The sequence below is a fragment of the Rhineura floridana genome, chromosome 4 (genome assembly GCF_030035675.1).
Source record: "Rhineura floridana isolate rRhiFlo1 chromosome 4, rRhiFlo1.hap2, whole genome shotgun sequence".
NCBI classification, from domain to species: domain Eukaryota; kingdom Metazoa; phylum Chordata; class Lepidosauria; order Squamata; family Rhineuridae; genus Rhineura; species Rhineura floridana.
The window spans coordinates 40,935,688-40,955,227 of record NC_084483.1 but is presented as its reverse complement, the minus strand read 5'-3'; the positions used below and the strand labels follow the sequence as shown (position 1 = coordinate 40,955,227).

The 19,540-nt window shown below is 40.9% G+C and overlaps 1 protein-coding gene across 1 annotated transcript in view; it reads right to left on the bottom strand.

Annotated features, from left to right (window-relative positions):
- Positions 1-333: 333 nt before the first annotated feature.
- The window catches only part of MYT1L (myelin transcription factor 1 like), a 585,413-nt gene continuing 566,206 nt past the window's right edge, over positions 334-19,540 (bottom strand). The window contains exons 18-24 of the mRNA XM_061622863.1: positions 19,017-19,079; positions 16,365-16,448; positions 13,899-14,120; positions 4,423-4,514; positions 2,526-2,629; positions 801-944; positions 334-474 (exon numbers count right to left, since the gene is read on the bottom strand). Coding sequence (XP_061478847.1) covers positions 334-474; positions 801-944; positions 2,526-2,629; positions 4,423-4,514; positions 13,899-14,120; positions 16,365-16,448; positions 19,017-19,079 — 850 coding nt within the window. The remainder of the gene's footprint in view (positions 475-800; positions 945-2,525; positions 2,630-4,422; positions 4,515-13,898; positions 14,121-16,364; positions 16,449-19,016; positions 19,080-19,540) is intronic.

Genomic DNA, 19,540 nt, shown 5'->3' with positions numbered 1-19,540 from the left:
ATTAAAAAGAATTTACACTCTATTTATTTTGATCAGCTTACCTCTTCAGAAATATATTTACCCCAAAAATGTGCATACATTAGCAGCTATAAACATTACATGGCATATCATACTATGTCAGCTTATATGAAAACGTACAAAATGTGAATGTATTCAAAAAACTATTCTGCAGTTACTATCTTTAAAGCAAGACATAAAATTATGAAGTCTTGTAAGCATAACACTGTTTTAAACAGAAAGAAATATATAACACTTTCTGGTAAATTACAGCAGCAAAAAACAAGAGGCATCGTTTTTTTTTAAAGGTAAGATTTTCACCACTACAGCAGCTGTTCACACCTGAATTCCTCTCACAGCCTGCTTTATATTTTCCAGTAGGGCTTTATTTTCTGGACTCTGATAACGATCTTGATTTGTATACATGTCCGTCAAAGTGGTCACGTAAGCATCAAAATTTTGTTCATTGATTGGTTCCTACGAGATATTAAATAGTAGTTCATATACAACTTTTATTTGCTTAATGGCATATTCATTTATGCATAACTAACTATCAAAGCACATTGACACCATTTTCTTAGCACATTAAAAGGCCTAGTTTAGAGCTTACTTAATTTTACAGGAGACATCAGAATTGGCCCACCGTGTCTTTTTTTAGCAGTTAAATTTATCTTTATGGTTTCAGAGTTGATACCGCAAATCTCCATCTGGTTGAGGAGCCATAAACATAAAAACAAAAAGACATCTACTGTATGAGGTGAAGAAGACCGCCAAATTCCTTAACTTGTGCCTCAGTCACTTACCATATGCGGTAGCTGGATATTAGCTAGACTATGAATTAAAGATTGGCTTAAATTAGCCAATTCATGAAGAAGAGACTCATTTTGTTGTTCAATTACTTTGTTTTCCTCTTCTATCGTCTTCAGGTTGCTCTCCATTGTGGTAATCTAAAAGGAACAGAATAGTGTACAATGTAATAGAAGGCAGGCCATTTTAAACATGACAAATTATTTTAGGTCAATTATAACATTTGGCACAGCTGGTATAGCACAGTGGGGAGGAGAGCCTGGCTGGGAGTCCAGAGTCTGTGGGTTCAAATCCCCGCTCGTGTCTCCTGGGTGTCAAGGGCCAGCTAAAGATCACCCCCACAGTGAGTGGCTCAGGGGTTACATGCCCTGCCACCTGTGCAGCTGTAGGCAAGCTGCATAGTTCCAAGGAGCCCAGTTGTCCCTCAGCTGGCAGTTGCGGACAAGGAAGGGGCTGGCTTGTGCAGCTGTGGCAAGCTGAGCAGGCCCTAGCCAGCTGGGGAGGACTAGCCTCAGAGGGAGGCAATGGTAAACCCCCTCTGAATACCGCTTACCATGAACACCCTATTCATAGGGTCGCCATAAGTCGGGATCGACTTGAAGGCAGTCCATTTCCATAACATTTGGTTGGATCCAGAGTGTCCCTCTGAGATCCATTGAAGGATCCTGGTGGAGGAAAAGGGAGAATTTCCCCCCCCCCAATTTCTCCTTTCTGCAAGTCCCAGCACCGGTTTCTGCACTGTTTCATAGGGTCCTCCAACCTTCGAGACCAGATTTGGGAGAGGGAAGGGAGCTCAGGGGGAAGGAGGAATTGGTGAAATTCACCTTCCATCTCTTTCTCCAGCCAGAGTTTTCTGTGAGCAGTCTTCCACTCGTGGGAACTCTGGATCCACCCCATTATGTTCTGTCAAGTTTCCATGGCTTGATATCTTACAATAAATTACTCCTTTTATATCTCACATCCCACCACATACCGTCCTCTGAAAACAAACGGCTGACAAACTGTCTCCTTACATTGGTCTTATGATGGTCTTTCATTGGATTAGTCCACACCCATTTTTATTTGTGGTAAACTACACTTTTTGAACAATTTATGTGAACTAAGTACAGATGGAAATAGACATAAAGCAAGACCCTCTGGAACAGCCAGTGAACTGATTCTGCAACAGAGCACCCAGGGTGAAACTGGGTATGATTTTAAGCACATTTTGAACCAAATGCTTTCAGCCTCTTTTCTTTTTCAAAAAGGAGCTGCTCTACTCAAGATCAGGACCACAGCACAGGGTCTCCAACAATTTTCTCTCCAACAACTGCCTCCCTGAACCTGTTATCTGCTCCAATTTTAAAATAGAAGTTTTGGGGCAGGTGGCAATTTTTGGAAGAAAAATGGAGAGGGGCAAAGGATTCAATTACCTCTTCTCTTGCAGTGTGAATCTGCTCCAGACTGGGGGCACAATTACTTTTTGAAAAGAAAGAGACATGGCCAGATCCCTTGTGCTAGCAGACAGAAAACACTGGATAAAGCCCAAAATGTTTGTGGCTATCCTGTTAGGGAAGTAGTACTAAATTATTGTTCTTTAGCCTCCCAAATAATTTTCAACTAATTAAAACATAAAGAAAATGAGGAGGAAAACAAATATTTTCTCAGACGATCGCTAGCCTATTATTTTAATCAAGTTGAGTAACAAAGCCATTGAATTTAGGGCTTCATAAAACTGTTACCTGAGTTCGGAGTTTAATCATATCAGCTTCCATCTGGGAGTTGGATTCATTTAGTTCTTTTATTTCTTCATCTAACTGTTTAATTTCTTCATCATTTTCTATACCTATTCAATAAAAATAATATATTCAAATACAGTAGTTACAAATCTCAGTTAAGTAACATGAGTCATTTCCCAGTTTGAGTTTGTGCTCAGTAAAATAAAATAGAATGATTAAATCTGATGGGAGCTTCCATTTAAGCAATGCCTTCAACAAGCCAAAGTAGTAGCATTCTACTGGCAATCAAGAAAATACTCAACGAATTATCCTCTTTGGATCCATCCACTGGCACAATACCCATGGATGGAAGATCCTAATAAGGTTCAAATGTGTCTCACTTGCTACCCTCCCTTCACCTGTGCACAGGCACTGAGATGGGCCACCAGAGGGAATGGCAGGTCTCTGCATACTCTGCATATATTTATTCAGCCCTTCCTGTCACAAAGGCACGTGGAAAATAATTAACTTGCATGGCATGGAATGGCATTGGATGATGGTATGGGAAGCATGCACAGTCCCTCCCAAGCCCTCCAAGATCCCATTGTGCTACCTGCATGTATGTCACTTTGTGTGCATAAGCAGAGGAAAAGGGGGAAACGGCAAATATCAAGTCTTACTGGGAACATCTGCACTTGGGCACTGTCCCCAGGGTGCAGGTGGATCATGCCTCTGCTGTGTAGGAGTAAAAAGGTTTACCCGCATTCTAAATTTAGATACTCTAGTACAATACTCAGATTACAACTTCTATCCCATTCACTCCAGTTACAGAATTTGTGGAATGCCAAATGAAGCATGACCCTAAAAGGATCTTTGCATTTAATGTGCAATTTTTAGAAAATGCAAACAGCAGCCCAGGCAGTGGAGGGGAGGTGGGAGAAAGATAATGACTGGAATAACAGAAGGTGGGGAGGAGGAATTTGACATCCCCCACCCAGCTCCTGATGAAGACCACTCCTCCATAGAAGCTATTTGTATTGGGAGAAAAGCCTCCATTGTTACCATGGAACCAACTTACTTATTTTCCAGCTATTCTTATATTTGATTATCTTTAAAACACTATTCAATTGTTTTTAGATGTCATAGTTCTTATTATGCATAAGTTGTTTTGTGAACTTAGTTTTGGATAAAAAATATTAACATAAAATAAATAAATGTATCAAAGTCTCATCATAATGCCAGGTCTCATTATTATATTATTTTGTCCACATGAAGTGTAATGGAGCAGATTAAATATTCATGCCAAATTTCTAACTTCATATGTAGACAGTGTGGTAGTTAGGTAATTTTAGAGACTTAATGGTCTTACAGAGTCCCCCTCTTTTGTTTGTAACTGGGCCAGCCGCTCATGCTGGATTTGGGAACTCTCTTGCTCATTCTGCTGAGTGGGGCACTGGACCTGTGCTCCAAAGCCCTGTCTCGATGGCTCCACTTGATGGAGACGACCTCTGGTGATTCTGGCTGCCTAAAGAACTTCTAGCCAAGGCTGCACTCCTCTGTACATAATGAAGACAGCAAGACTTCTTCCATGTAAACATATGATTGTGCTGAACATGAGCTTTTTGCTTCTTGTTTTACAACTGCAGCACAGATCAGAATAGGAGCATAGGCAGTCTCTGAAGTATGAACAATAATTGCTGGTTCTAAAAAAAAATCACTCATGTAGCAGCAGCAATAGCAGAATCATATCTCAACATTGTACAGTATACTGTATTGTGATGACACCTTCTAGAAGGACTCCAAAATTGTATTTAGAAAGACTCTATTATAATAACATAGCGAGTGAGTAAATTATTCCCATTGTGCGCGAAGTAACAGTAGTATTTTAGTCTCATTTAATCCAGACCAATTAACTATTTACCATTGCTAGCTCGCTGCTTTATTGTAAGCATTTGTTCTCCCGACAGCTTTGCTCTCTTCATTGCTGACGTAGCTCTGGGGCATCCTGATAGACTGTAGACAATAAGCAAGGGAAGAGTTATTAATTGTAATAAGCTACTGATGTTAAATCTGTCAGCTAAACCTATTATGGAAACAGTGTTAGAGGGAAGTCTCTCTCAACTGCCACTGATAAGATTGTGGCTTCTGAAAGAGAAGAGAACTATTATAAGAAAAGACGACCAAATTAAAAGGCTTAAAAATGAATCCAGTAGTTCCTTTTCTAGACAATGGCGGTGTCACTCTTTTCTTCATCTAATCAGCTAGATATTGTTACGACTTCGTTCATTGCCTACAACGGAAAGATGGGAGAATGCTTTCAAAAGAGGAGAATGGTGCTTGCACATTTTTGCCTCATATCTTGAGTTCTAAAACGGCTAGACTTTAAAAAAGAAAAAAGCTGAGACTCTAGGGATTATTATTCATCAGGTGGCGGGGGCTTACCCTCCCTGCAGATGCCCATGAGCATTTTCTTTTACCACATTCTGAGAACATGCATTTAATGTAAACCTAGTTTTAATAAATTACAGTAGTATAGTTAAAAAAATGTACTTTTTTTTGCAACAGGTTTTCTCTATGGCACTTTGAAACCAATACATGCTGCCTGGTTAGAATCACAAGACTTTGGCACTTCGACTTGAAGCCTGAGGCACTGAAGGACAAGGATGGAGGGGACAGTCTAACCTGCAACCCTTACATGAAACAGCTAGTACATATGACCAGTACAAAGATGCAATGGCCAGGGGATTTAAGGAACAGAGGATCTATATTATGAGACATGACCCAGCTGTCTGGAAGTGACAGTTTATGTCAAGCACCCAGTGAAGGAAATGCTTTGTTATATACAACTATAAATCTCGCATATAGGTTCATTTGGGCATTGTGGGGTTAACTTGTTAAACCTGACCTGTCTGGAGATCAATCTGGAAGTGATAGGTTAATTGAGGATGGGGAGGATGCGATGGAGGCTTTGTCTGTGGTTGGAAATTAAGACTAACTTCCTTGAATTTGTTGATTGGCCAGTTCACTGTGTAAACAGGACACTATAAGTATTCTGTGATTTTGCTGTCTTATATTTGATGATTGAATGATTGTATTTTTGTACTTTTATTGTATCGTTTGTTGTATTAATATGTTGTTTACTGGTCTGAGAAACGTTGGGCCAAAAAGTGTAATATAAACAAACCACAGCATGACATAACATGGCTTTTCCATGTTTTTATCTCACATTTGGCTCCTATTCTGTCACATATTGTATTTTTTCAGACTATGGTGAGTTTGATAGTGGCTGCTAGCTACTTTTAGGATAAGACTGGCTAGGTGCGTGGAATCTAATCTGAGTTGTCCTTCACTTTCTTGAGGTTGCAACCTTGGCACATGCCAAGCACCTGGAATTTCTGAGCACTTTTAAAAGATAAAAGAAATAATACATGACCTGCATGCATATTTCAGTCTTATTAAAGACAAGTTATATTATGGAGAAAAAGGAAGGAATGGAAAAGCAAAGGAAGCTAGTTATGCTTAAACTATTTGTTTACTTTCATGTTTCTTCTGATAATTTCAGATATTATTTACAGAAGCAGAGCTGGGCCAATTTGAAGACTGAGTCAGAGATACAAATTTAAATTCACCTAAGGTTCCCATCTTAGGGTGCAGGGCCAGCACCAGAGGGTGGCCAGGTCAGGCCCTGGCTGAGGGCCCCTGGACCCCAAAGGGCCTGTGAAGGGTCCCTCCATAGGGTGGGTGGGTAGCACTCCCTTCCACAATCCACAGTAGCGTCAGCTCCCAACCTTGCCATGGATCGCAACAGGGAGCTCCAAGGCACCCCCCTACTGCCATGCAGGCCCGCGATGCCCACCTGCATGCCTCACCTACCTCTCCATTGATGTAAATGTTGGTTGTGCTGCGGGCGCAAGCCTACCATCAACTAAGATGGCGGCTGAGGTTTCCCTATGGGGCTAATGCCTCTGCCACCATTTGATGGCAGGGATGCGCACATGTAGCATGCACACACGCCATCAACCAAGATGGTGGAGAAGGCATCAGCCCCTTAGGGAAGCCTCAGCCACCATCTTGGTTGATGGCAGGCATGCGCGCACAGCACGGGCAGCATTCACCAAGGAAAAGGTAGATAGGTGGGGTGTGCGTGCGGGTGCCAGGGCAGGCTGGAGCCCAAGGGTCCCAGTATGCCTGGTGCCAGCCCTGTTCAGGCAGGATTCAGATTAGATTGTTGGGTGATTGGGTGTCAAGACAGGGACTGGAAACAAAGCCCTATGAGAAGAGAGTGAAAGAACTGGGCATGTTTAGTCTTGAGAAGAGTAGCGTGAGGGGAGATATAATAGCACTCTTCAAGTACTATTGTCACACAGTGGAGGGATCTCTTCTTGATCATCCCAGAGTGCAGGATACGGAATAATGAGCTCAAGTTACAGGGACATCAGGAAAACTTTCTAAGTGTTAGAGTGGTACAACAATGGAACCAATTACCTAAGTAGATGGTGGGCTCGCCAACACAGGAGGCATTCAAGAGGCAGCTGGACAGCCACGGGCTGGGTATGGTTTAAGTTGGATTCCTGCATTGAGCAGGGGATTTGACTCAATCACCTTATATGCCCCTTCCAATTCTATGATTCTCGATTCAGAATCTAATCTACAACCATCCGTGAAATCTAATCTACAACAATCATTATTCCATGTACGATGAATGCAAATGTTAATAATAATATACTTTGGAGATCTTGCCAGTTCTTTATTTTCCTCAGGCACAAGAGGCCAGTCCTTATAATTAGTCTGGTGGAATATAATAAGGTTATATATTTATAGCAGACTTCATTTATGTTTATAGTGCTTTAGGGCCTAAAATGCCAGCTAATGGAGATAAATACTATTTGCTTTTTTCATAGGCCAGACTATTCATCAGTCACTCTCATAGTTCATCATCTGAAAGAAAGTTGGTTGTCATTTGGTGGAATACTTTGTTATGGAATTTAGTCTCACACCCATGCATATTGCTTGAGTCTGAAATGGGCTAAGGATGCAATCCTGTCATCACTTGAACATAGGTAACTAACTATGAATGAGCAAGTACAGGACTGCAGCCTTGTTGCTATTTCAGTTTTCTTACAACTTACCCCTATACTACACAGTACAATAGAAGTACAGTAGGGCCCCACTCATACGGCAGGTTCCATTCCAGGCTCCCTCCGAAAAGCAAAAACTGCCGGACAGTGGGGCCCTACTCAGCTGAAGCGTGGGAACTCCCCGCGCTCCAACTGACAGCGATCAGCTGGAGCGCGCGAGCTCCCTGCCCTACAGCTGATTGTGCTCCAGTTGTAGCGTGGGGAGCTCCAGCCACTGTGCTCCAGCTGACAGCGATCAGCTGGAGCGTGCGAGCTGCCCATGCTACAGCTGACTGCACGCTCCAGCTAATCAGCTGTAGTGCATGATCAGTTGTATCACGGGGAACTCCAGCCGCTGCACTCCAGCTGACAGCGATCAGCTGGAGCGCGAGAGCTCCCCGTGCTCCAGCTGATCGCGCACTATAGCTGATCAGCTGGAACACGCGATCAGCTGGAGCGCGGGGAGCTTGCATGCTCCAGCTGATCCCTGTCAGCTGGAGCACAGTGGCTGGAGCTCCCCATGCTACAGCTGATCGCCCTGCTGGTGCCACCCTATTAGCAGAACGCCAAAAAGCGGGGCGCCGACAAGCGTATGGGACCCAAAATAGTCAAGACTCCAGCACTTGTCAGTGATCCCTCCAAGTCCTGCATAGCCACTCTGTGCCACAGATCTCCAAAGGGCCATCATGGGTACCTTGCCACTGGCACCATGTTGCATTGCCAGTTCCATTATATGATGAGATAGGACCATATGAACAGTCGTGGAACAAAAACGTCTGAAATTTTCAGTTGTTTAAAGTTACTTAAAATAGGTTGAATAATATTGTGGGCAAATTATCTCCTGGTCATCTTGAATTAACTTTGAAACATGGACAGTTGTAGGATTAAATTGAAGAAATGTCTCTGTTGTTTTGCCTGGGGGATATTTCGAAGTTTTTTCCCCCTGGAAAACTAGGGAGCAAATGACCTTCCCTATGAGTTCCCTGGGGGAGTGCATTTTGCACCCTAGTCACCAGCTTTCCTCAGATCTGCTCTTCAAAGAAAGGGTAAATTGGGATTTTAATTTCAGCTGGAGAAGGATTCAGGAATGTTGACGCTAGCAGTATTAGTCTCTGGAGCTTATTTCCTTTTCTAAAGGCTTTTCTAAAGATTTATTTTTCATGACGCAAACCAACAGACCATTTTGTCACAAATTTCAGAATGAGAATGTACCCTGTTTTTATCTCTTGTCACATCAGTTTATGCTAATTCCTCTACCCATAAATAGCACCTTCATAAAACTGTAATGTACCAGAAAGTAAATGTGCAGCTAAGGTGACAAGAGTAGACTGTATCTGCCCTACCACTATAAATAGTCTGGGAATGGTAGCTTGTGAGGTGGTACTCCCTAATCCTCAAACTTCAATTTCCTGTGAAGAGGAAGCCAGGGAAGAGGAAACCAATTTAAGTATGTTGTGTAAATTTATTTATTCATTTATCTAAAAAAATGTAATAGTAGGAAACCATTACAAACATGAGGATTGGCTGTTCTTACATGAAGGGAGTATACTTAATGGAGATTGTATGTTGAATAAATGTGAGGCTAGTTTCAGGCAAAGAAGAAAAATGCATTCACTTTGTTCAAAGTTTATGAATATATTGGCTTTGGTGCATAAGGAATTAAAACTCTCTAAAATTGTTGATTCTCCTTGATCTCTCAGCGGCTTTTGATACCATCGACCATGGTATCCTTCTGGAGAGGCTTGCGGAGTTGGGAGTTGGAGGTACTGCTTGGCAGTGGTTCCGCTCCTACTTGGCGGGTCGTCTCCAGAAGGTAGTGCTTGGGGAACATTGCTCGACACCGCGGGCTCTCCAATATGGAGTCCCGCAGGGGTCAGTTTTGTCCCCCCTGCTTTTTAATATCTACATGAAGCCGTTGGGAGAGGTCATCAGGAGTTTTGGAGTGCGTTGTCATCAGTATGCTGATGACACACAGCTCTACTTCTCCTTTTCATCTTCTTCAGGTGAGGCTGTCGATTTGCTGAACCGTTGCCTGGCCGCGACAATGGACTGGATGAGAGTTAACAAACTGAAGCTCAATCCAGACAAGACTGAGATGCTGTTGGTGGACGGGTTCTCTGATCGGATGGTGGATATATACCCTGTCCTGGATGGGGTTACACTCCCCCTAAAGGACCGGGTTCGTAGTCTGGGAGTCTTTTTAGACTGTTCCCTCTCACTTGAGGCTCAAGTAGCCTCGGTGGTTAGGAATGCGTTTTACCAACTTCGGTTGGTAGCCCAGCTATGTCCCTATTTGAGTAAAGAGGACCTTACATCAGTGGTACATGCTCTGGTAACCTCACGTTTGGATTACTGTAATGCGCTTTACGTAGGGCTACCTTTGAAGACAGTTCGGAAGCTACAACTAGTGCAAAATGCGGCGGCCAGATTGCTGACAAGGACCAAGCGGTCTGAGCATATAACACCTGTTCTGGCCAGCTCTGGCCAGCTTGCACTGGTTGCCAATATGTTTCCGGGCTAGATTCAAAGTGTTGGTATTAACCTATAAAGCCTTATACGGTGCGGGACCACGATACCTTGCGGAACGCCTCTTCCGATATGAACCGGCCCGTGCACTACGTTCTGCTACAAAGGCCCTCCTCCGGGTTCCAACTCACAGGGAGGCCCAGAGGGTGATGACAAGATCTAGGGCCTTCTCAGTGGTGGCCCCCGAACTATGGAACAGTCTCCCTGAGGAAGTACGCCTGGCGCCGACTCTGCTCTCCTTCCGGCGCCAGGTCAAAACCTTCCTATTCTCTGAAGCATTTTAAGTTACACTGATTTACTTTTTAAAATGTTTATTGTATTGGATTGATGATTGTATTTTAGTATTATTTTGTTATTCATTGTATTTTTATGCTATTTTATGTTCACCGCCCAGAGAGCTATTGCTAGTCGGGCGGTATATAAATTTAATAAATAAATAAATAAATAAATAAATAATAAACTCCCCAAAGTCATCCATTGTTCTAAAAATAATTCTAAAAATAATTCTATCCAAGAGAAATAGCATTTCACTAAATTATTTGGTGGTTGTATAGGATAATACACATCATCTCACATCAGATAGAAGGCCTTTATTACTCACTCCTGATTCACAGGCCTTAGGTTACAAGTGGGATTACTTTGTAAACCCTCTCTCTCTCTCACCATTCTAATGCCTGGTAAAACTGACATTGGCTTTCATTCACACATAATGGTCCATGTGTTCTGGAAGGTGGTTTGTTTGTTTGTTTGTTTGATGCTCTGGAAGAAACATTCACATGGTTTGTACAGGGCATAAGAATCCCAGTAAATTAGGTTGTTTATTTCCTTTGTCAGAACGTTTGTCAGAAAATTCTACAAATTACATTGTGAAATGATTTATCATGAAGACTGATCAACGTCATATGCCTCCCTCACAAAGTTATCTAACAGAACATATTAGGCTAAAGGGCTTGCTGTCAGGTTCAGGTCTTGGGTCTCAGAAAGGTAGGTCTTTTCAGACTGAAGTGCCGCAGAAACTGCTGTGGTATGTAGGCCCAACAGATGACATGCAAAGAAAATAAGCTCCACAAAGCTCAGGTATAGTCTTTTGGCCACTTCTTGTATACTTCATGTCATACCCATATATGGGAGCAAACTAATAAGTTCCAGATCATAAGGTATCTTAAGGAATGATGGAACCATTCCGATTCCCCTCTGTCCATCCAGTTTTCTCCTGTGAGTGGAGACAGAAGGGGACTGATTTGTTTCGTCTCATTCTGCATTAAGTATTGCATTTAGAAGTGTACCTGGTAAACAGGCTTTCCTTTCCTAAGGGATCTCTTTATATATGTAGAGAGTACACTTTCTGTAATTAACAGTCAACAAGTTTCTATAGCTCATTGGTGTCATCATCAGGACGACACCAATCAGCTACCACTAATTGTCCTACAGACGCATCTTCAGTAACAGGGTTTACTAACACCCCTTTTCTTTGAACACCATTATTTTTTCAGAGTTCTCAGGTTAAGGTATGTTTGAAGAGTATCTTTACTAACTTCATACAGTTGCAGCACAGGCACACTATGCTCTGCTAGCAAAAGACTGAAAAAAGCTGTGCAGGTTTGTGCTTGCAGATGCAGAAGATTAGAACACGAAGCTGAGTTCAACTGCTTCCCACCTTCAGACAAATTTGTATTACACAAATACAAAATCTCTAATACAATTAATGTAGACTAAAATCAGCTGCCTTGGGAGGTTATTGAATCTTGGTGGAGAGGATTAGAACATAAGAAGAGCCTGCTGGAACAGGCCAGTGGCCCATCTAGTCCAGCATCCTGTTATTAAACTGGCCAACCAGATACCTATGCAAAGTTCGCAAGCAGGTCCTGGGCAGAAGAGCACTCTCCATTCCTGCATTTTCTAGCAACTGGAATTCAGAAGTATACTGTGGAGGCAGAGTATACCCATTGCGGCTAGTAGTCACTGATAGCCTTTTCCTCCATGAATTTGTCTAATCTTCTTTTAAAACCACCCAAGTTAGTGGCCATCACTGCCTCTTGTGGGAGCAAATCCCATGGTTTAACGATGGGCTGTGTGAAGAACTTTCTTTTGTCTATCCTGAATATGCCAACATTCAATGGATGCCCACAAGTTCTAGTGTTATGAGAGGCGGGGGGAATCTTTTCTCTATGCGCTTTCTCCATACCATGCATAACTTTATATACTTCTATCGCATCGCCTCTTACGTGCCTTTTCTCTAAACTAAAAAGCCCCAAATGCTGCAACTTTTCTTCATAGGGAGTCACCCCATCCCCTTGAATATTGTGGTTGCCCCTTTCTGAACCTTTTTCAAGTCTACAATATCTTTCTGAGGTGAGAATAAACAGATATCTGTCAAGGATGCTTTAAGTATCAGTTGTTCTCACTCAGGGTAGAAGACTGGAATAGATGAGAAACTGGTTCTCTTCCAAACCTATGGCACCGATAGAGTTGATTTAAATAATACTATTTATCATAGCAAATACTCTTGCATGTCTTTGGGTAATTGCGTCTACTGGCAAGTCAAAATAAGTGGGGCCTGATGCTGGCCATATCCATCCCTTCTAGTATGAAAGATGTAGAAACTAGTGTGCTCTTAACACACCAGGCTATCTGTCGGATACTTTGCGGAATCAGACTGAAAGTGCTTAGGCCTGCCAAACTCTGTGAAGAACTGGGCTATAATGTTTTTCAGAGGCTGACTAACTTTGCTGAGACTTTTTGGTTGCATGTATAAATGTATTTGAGTGATTAGGTTATTGACAACTGATGTCTAAATAAGTAAATTATATGAAATGGCCAGAAAAAGCTAACTCAATATTGAAGAGTCTGGAAGTTGAGATACCAAATCAGAAGGTAATGAAAAAAATGTATATATACAGGGTGGTATCCAATGAAGTAGTTCCATTAGTGCAAGGACTCCTGGCTGTGCAATGGAATTTCCCCTCTCTCTCCACTCCACATATGCCCCCTAATTCATTCTGGGTTTCCCCCCAACCTTCAGCAGCAGATTTGGGAAGGGTGCGGGGGGGGAGAGGGAGGGAAAGTTCCATTGCACAAATGGAAATCCTTCTGCTAATGGAACTACTTTGTTGGATATCATCCACAGTTTTTGTAGAAAGTATAATTTTAAAACTCTTGTATCAAGCCACAGAAAATCACTATCAGTGATTAAAAAGTTGAAGTATAAAATCCTATGCACGAACCCTGTGTATATTAAAGGTTAATGTACAATTAAAAACAAACAATGAAAGCTGAATTCTCTAGCCACCTTTTCCAAAGAATCCTGGGAACTGTAGTTTGTCTGTGGTTTGTTAGGGGTGCTGAGAGTTGTTAGGAGATACTTTTCTCCTTACAGAATTCCCTGGGAAGATAGATTGTTAAACCACTCTGGGAATTGTAGCTCTGTAAGGGGGGAAAAGGTAATCTAACTACTCTCAGCACTCTTAACAAACTGCAGTTCCCAGGATTCTTTGAGGGAAAGCTGAGACTGTTTAAAATGGTATGATAATGCTTTAAATGTATAGTGCAGATGGGACCATATGTCACAACATGAGCTAGGTTGGTTTATCCAGCTTCATATCTAAGAACTCTTGGTTGACTATTTTCCACAGAATAATAAATGTTAAAATTAAAGAGACTGGTACACCATGACCAATAGAGTTCAGATATTCATGCTTATTTCAAATAAGGTACACTTAGGAAGAAAAATAATGTAAAACCTGCAGTCACTTACCTCCTATGTGTAAGAAAACTACCACTGACATGTCCTGAGCCATCACATCCTGGGGTTGGACATGACATACCTTCCGTCTTCACTGACTTCCAAGAAAATTGGGACCCATTCAAGTACCCATCTTTTTGCCTTTTAGTAGCTAGAGGGCACCCTGATGCACTACGGTGAGATGCATATTTCCCAGTTATATGACCCTGACCGTCACAACCAGGAACTGGACATCTGGATAGCAGATAGATGAAATAAACTTTATTGTCTTGCCATCATATACCTGGCAGCCTCTACAACAAAGTCAAAATAAATCTCACATAAAAAAAGAACAATCATGCTTTATGGCTTACAAACAAAACAAAAACACCACCACCACCAACAAGAAATACAACACAAACACAAAAGATGCTAATGGAATTAGGGACATTCTCTTAACAAGCTCTGTGTAAATGTAATGTAATGCCAACACAGTAGACTATTGCACTACCAGTCTAGCAAAGCTTTGTTATTGGCCTGGTTTGCAATGGTTTGCAAATAACATTAAGCAATGGCTTGTTTAACAAACCACAAATTAACCATGAGTTGTCCCGCAGATGATCAAAGAAACCATGGCTTGTTTCTCCAAAGTTTAGGATGTTTTCCAGCTTCTCTTCCATTGTATATTTATATCTTGGTCAATGTCTGGGGTGGGGTGACCAAACTAACTGTTGTTAAGGAAAGATGCTGGGTTCACATGTAGTGCTGAGCCACAGATAAAAAAACAAGGTCAGTAAGCCAACAACAAGCCATGGTTTCAGAACATAGCTAGTGGGCAGTAAATAAACCATAGTTAAGTTGCTGGTGTAACCCCCACAATCTTGCTTTAGTTGGTTCAGTCTGGTGGGTGGGGTTTCACAGCAGAAAAACCCTGTTTGAAGCAGAAAGCAAGTGTGGAGCAGAAAAGTTGGTCCTGGGTGTGGCTGCTAGGGAAGTTATTATTTAGTTGGTCTTTAACCCCTTGATTAAGGTACATATGTATATCTGTATTGTACAGAAGTAGGGAAGGGTATGAGGAGTCTATATATATATATTTGAATGGTGGTTATTTGTATATGTGTTCTTTGATCATAGCTGAGTCTGTGGACTTTCCAGGCCTAGCTGGAGCTGCGGTGGTTCAGAGCAGCAGGATGGAGCTGTTCATCTCCTGAAGATTAAGAAGAGGAACTTTTCAGTTGGTTGCAAGGATATTTTGCCAAGAAAAGGAGAAAGGACACATGGACAAGGATCTTTTGAATATTTGGAAACTGAGAACCATATAGAACTGTGTTATATTTAATGTTCTCTTTGTGGAAAAAAAAGGAGTTCACAAGTTATTCATGAAGTCTTTGCAAATTCATTTCAATTTTGGCCGTAAGAACCTGCAAGGGATTACACTGGCACATAATGCTAAGCCATAGTTAAATAAACTATCATTTAATAAACCATGTTTATATGCAAACCAGGCCATTGGGGAAGCAGATTTACTCCTCCCTGGATTATCATAAGAACATGCTAATTAGCTATAAGATCCCAGATTTTTCATTTAGATTTCATACAGACTTATATGTTGTGTTAGTACTCCTATTTTGCCAGCTATTTTTCTAAAACAGGAAGACATCAAGTTTAGTATTCTAACTGGCAACTCAGAGGTACAGCTGTAAATGATGGAGCCTCATCATAGGTAACAACCTCATTTTTCCCAGGGGTTGAGATCAGAATTGAACTGTTTGTACAGTTTGGCATTGTTTTGTTATTAGTAAAAAAAAACAAAACAAAGACTTCTGCTTCTCATTGGAGTTTCAATGCTCCCCTTAAAACTGTAGCTTTTTAAAAATCCATGTCCTGAGGGGAAACACTGCTTGCAGAGGTCTATGCAATGTTATAGAAAATCTCAAAGAATGGGGAGACAAATGGTATGCAGTGCATACATAGAAAATGGCTGTCATCCAACACAGCTGGACTGTGTTGCACAGCTGCCCTGCTGTTGGCTATAGGAAGAGAAACCATCTGTATGCTCTCCTCAAATTTCTCCCATGCACCAGACATGGAAAACCTGTGAATGCATGAAACTCTACATTATAGATAGGCAACATGGTCATGGAAATATTCTTGAACAAAAACGAAGTGCCACCATCAGTTCCTGTTCATTGTCTTCAGCAGAACAATTTGGTCAGAAGTTGAATAAAGACTGTAAAAACTACATTTATTTCAAATCTTTCCAGGCATATTTTAAGTAAATATGTGTGTGGATCTATCCCTTTATCTATCTCAATCTCTCTCTATGAATACATTCATATCTACCTATCAGTCTGAAGATTTAAAAAAAATCTAATTTGAATGCAGAAGCATTTGGGTTTGTTATTGTCATTCAAAACTATATTTAACAAGAAAACAGGGAGAAGATATATCTGAGCTAATTATGCACACATACAAGAACTTGCTTGAATTCATGCTTACCTAATTGGCTCTTGATCTTCTTTATCTTCTTTGCTTTGTACTATCCTGATCCCACTTTTCTTTGCTCGTGGACACCCAGAAAGACTGAATGAAAGAAAACATTTCAAGACTAAACTCCTTAATTACATTTTGTACCAACGTTACTTGCAGATTACATCCTTTCTATGTTGGTTTTAGCAGTCCTAATCAGACAAAGAGCACTAGCAAGATACAACCACAAGAGGGAAGCTATGAATCATGATTACTACAAAATCTTCTCACTTGGAAACAAATGTACCATTCAGGACCCCTAGACCAAGACCCTTGGAAGGCAAGGACAGCTGTGTATTAAATCTCTTGTTGGTGGTAACACTATTTATAACACTGATGGAGTCAAGAGAGTCAGAAGGTTATGTGTAATTTATGGTTGAGGGGGAAGGGAAGAATAAAATAAAGACAGAAGTGATGAACAAAACATTTAAGGGAGACACAAAAACCTTTTCAACCCACCCCCCCCCGGTTATATTATTTATTTATGGGAACATCTTTCTGTTTCATTTAGTAAAACTGAAACACAGTTCTTCAGTATAACTGAAGGTTGAGATACCTTCATTGTTCTTTGACAACAATTTCATTAATTAAAAAACAAATTAAACATTATTGCAAAGTCCATATATTGATTAATTATGGTTTTTCCTTCATGCCACCCTGACTGTCACGAGGAAACAAATTTATCATTAGTGTAGACTTTCAAAACTTAGGACTTGTACTTGATATAAATGATGCCGCTTACATCAAGGCTGAATATGGCCTCTCATATTCAAGCACCCATTCCACAGGAGTGGACTGCAATATAAATGAAGCCCAGGCATTTTGACACCTACCATTATCTGCATTGTTCTTATACAGAAAGTTTTAAATCTCTATATCAATTACAATATACACAAAATTGTTGCTTACATGGCAATATAAATAGGAAAAAAAGACATTAGTTAGGCTAGATGTTGACACGAGAACCCTTTTCAACCTGCTGTTCCCATCTCCAACCTTTATGAATTGACTGTGTCCGAGTCTCCCATATGAAAAACTTGTACATTCAGTGTGGGGTCTTGCAAAATGCACATTCTGTGAAGGCACAGAGTTCAAGTACATGCATGTTGTGAGCACATAGGCTCTGTGCAAACAGGCATAGCCAATGCATAGAGACAGCAAGGGCAATCTCAGTTCCCTTCCACACATTCGTTGTACATAGTTGGAAGATGGTGTAAAAAGAACTAACAAAAGCCTAGTATTTATAAAATAACCAAAAGGGTTAGTTAGGAACTACATGTTATATGAACCATATGCAGACCTGGTGTTAAGAGGTCAGCCAGGTTGGGCACTGGCCGAAGGCCCAAGGAGCTCAGAAGGGCCCCCACAGGCCCTACCCTGCTGCACCATTTACCATCCTCCCTGCTGAACCTCAAAGCTTGGGTCCCATCTGTGGTGATCACCTGCAATGTTTAATTACTCCAAATGTGCTACCCCAGCCTACAGACCTATAAATTCTTATAGATCTATTTTACAGATCTAGAGTTCTGATAGCACCATAGCTCTATATGATTTCAAAGATAAGACCAGGACCATAGATAGACAACTAATGTGCATTTTGACTCTGAGAGTCACCACATATGCAGAACCTAGGATATCCTGTATCAATTAAGTGCACAGACAGGAGAACACCATTATTGTTTATAGATCCTGTGGTATGTTGAAAGATTTCACCCAAGATCTGTTAAAAACAGATGCATCCAAAGAATGCCTTGGTTCATTGCCATGTATGTGCCATAAAAGCAGTGGTTTACGTATGCCCATATTATGCTTAAAGTATTATTTTTAAAAATCTTTTGACACGTGTTATTTTGATTCTCAGCCTCTTCTATAGTTTATTTAGTACATCTATTTTCTATTACTACTTTATTTCTAATCTATATGAATATTTTAAAGATGTTTTATACAGTAGCCTCAAAGAAGAGAGATGGTTCTTTCAGTAAAACCTTTGTTTCTACCATTTAAAACATACCCCCCATTTCTTGAAATCACTAGTCTGTCAACTAGGCCTTATGCACTTTAATATCTATATTGCATTTTATTTTTGGCTGCTCTTTGTTTGTTTTTTTGCAAAACTACTGACTGCTTTGGGAGTTTTAGCTTTCTAGCACCTACTATTGTTATTATTATGTGCCTTCAAGTCAATTACGACTTATGGCGATGCTATGAATCAGCGACCTCCAATAGCATCTGTCATGGACCACCCTGTTCAGATCACTGGCATCGTAATTTGTTTGTGTATTTGATGCTGCTGAATTCTGTTGTGATTTTTGTTAGAGGTTAAATGAACTGTAACTTTTTATTTAATGCTGCCATTAGTGTTTTAGTATAATGAATTGTTTGTGAGTATTGACTTGTTTTTATAGCTTATTCATTTTTATAATGAACTTAATTGTAATGCTGACTCTGTTGTAAATACACACTGAGTGCAGTAACTGAAAAAAGGGCTATGTAAATAAACTTGACTTGATAAGCACAACCCCTGATGCCCTTTCCTGACAGGCCTGGCGATTAAGACACAAGGCCAATGTGACCACCCAATTGAAAATTAGCGTCATAAAGAACTCAACTTTTTTTACTTACCTTCGGTGTGAAGCGTAATTTCCAGTAATATGCCCAGAGCCATCACAACCAGGTGTGGGACACCTAAAACAAGCAACAGAGTCACTTGAACAACTTACTTGGGAGAAATGAAAGCCTAAACATCAACTGGTCATCGTCCGAAAGCTTGGCATTTGCACAGTTGTGTTTGTAATGGAAATTCTGTAAGTCTCTTTCATTGTACAGTTGCTGGAGATCGTAACAACATAAGAAGAACTCTGTCAAAGTCCTATCTAACCCAGCATTCTGTTTCCACAGTGGCCAACCAGATACCTATGGGAAGTCCAAAAGCAGAACCTGATCGCAATAGAACTCTCCTGCTTGTGTTTAAAATGCTATTAATCACAAGCAGAAATGTGTTTGTTTCTAGGTCCCCCGTGCTAGTTTCCGGTTCTGGGAGTCTCTTGAACAAGATGCTTTCAGTGGGCCCATCTCATCTTTGCCACTGTTGCTTTTGTCTGTTCACTTGTCTTTCTCTGTGTCTTCCTCCCAGAGGAAGATGACAA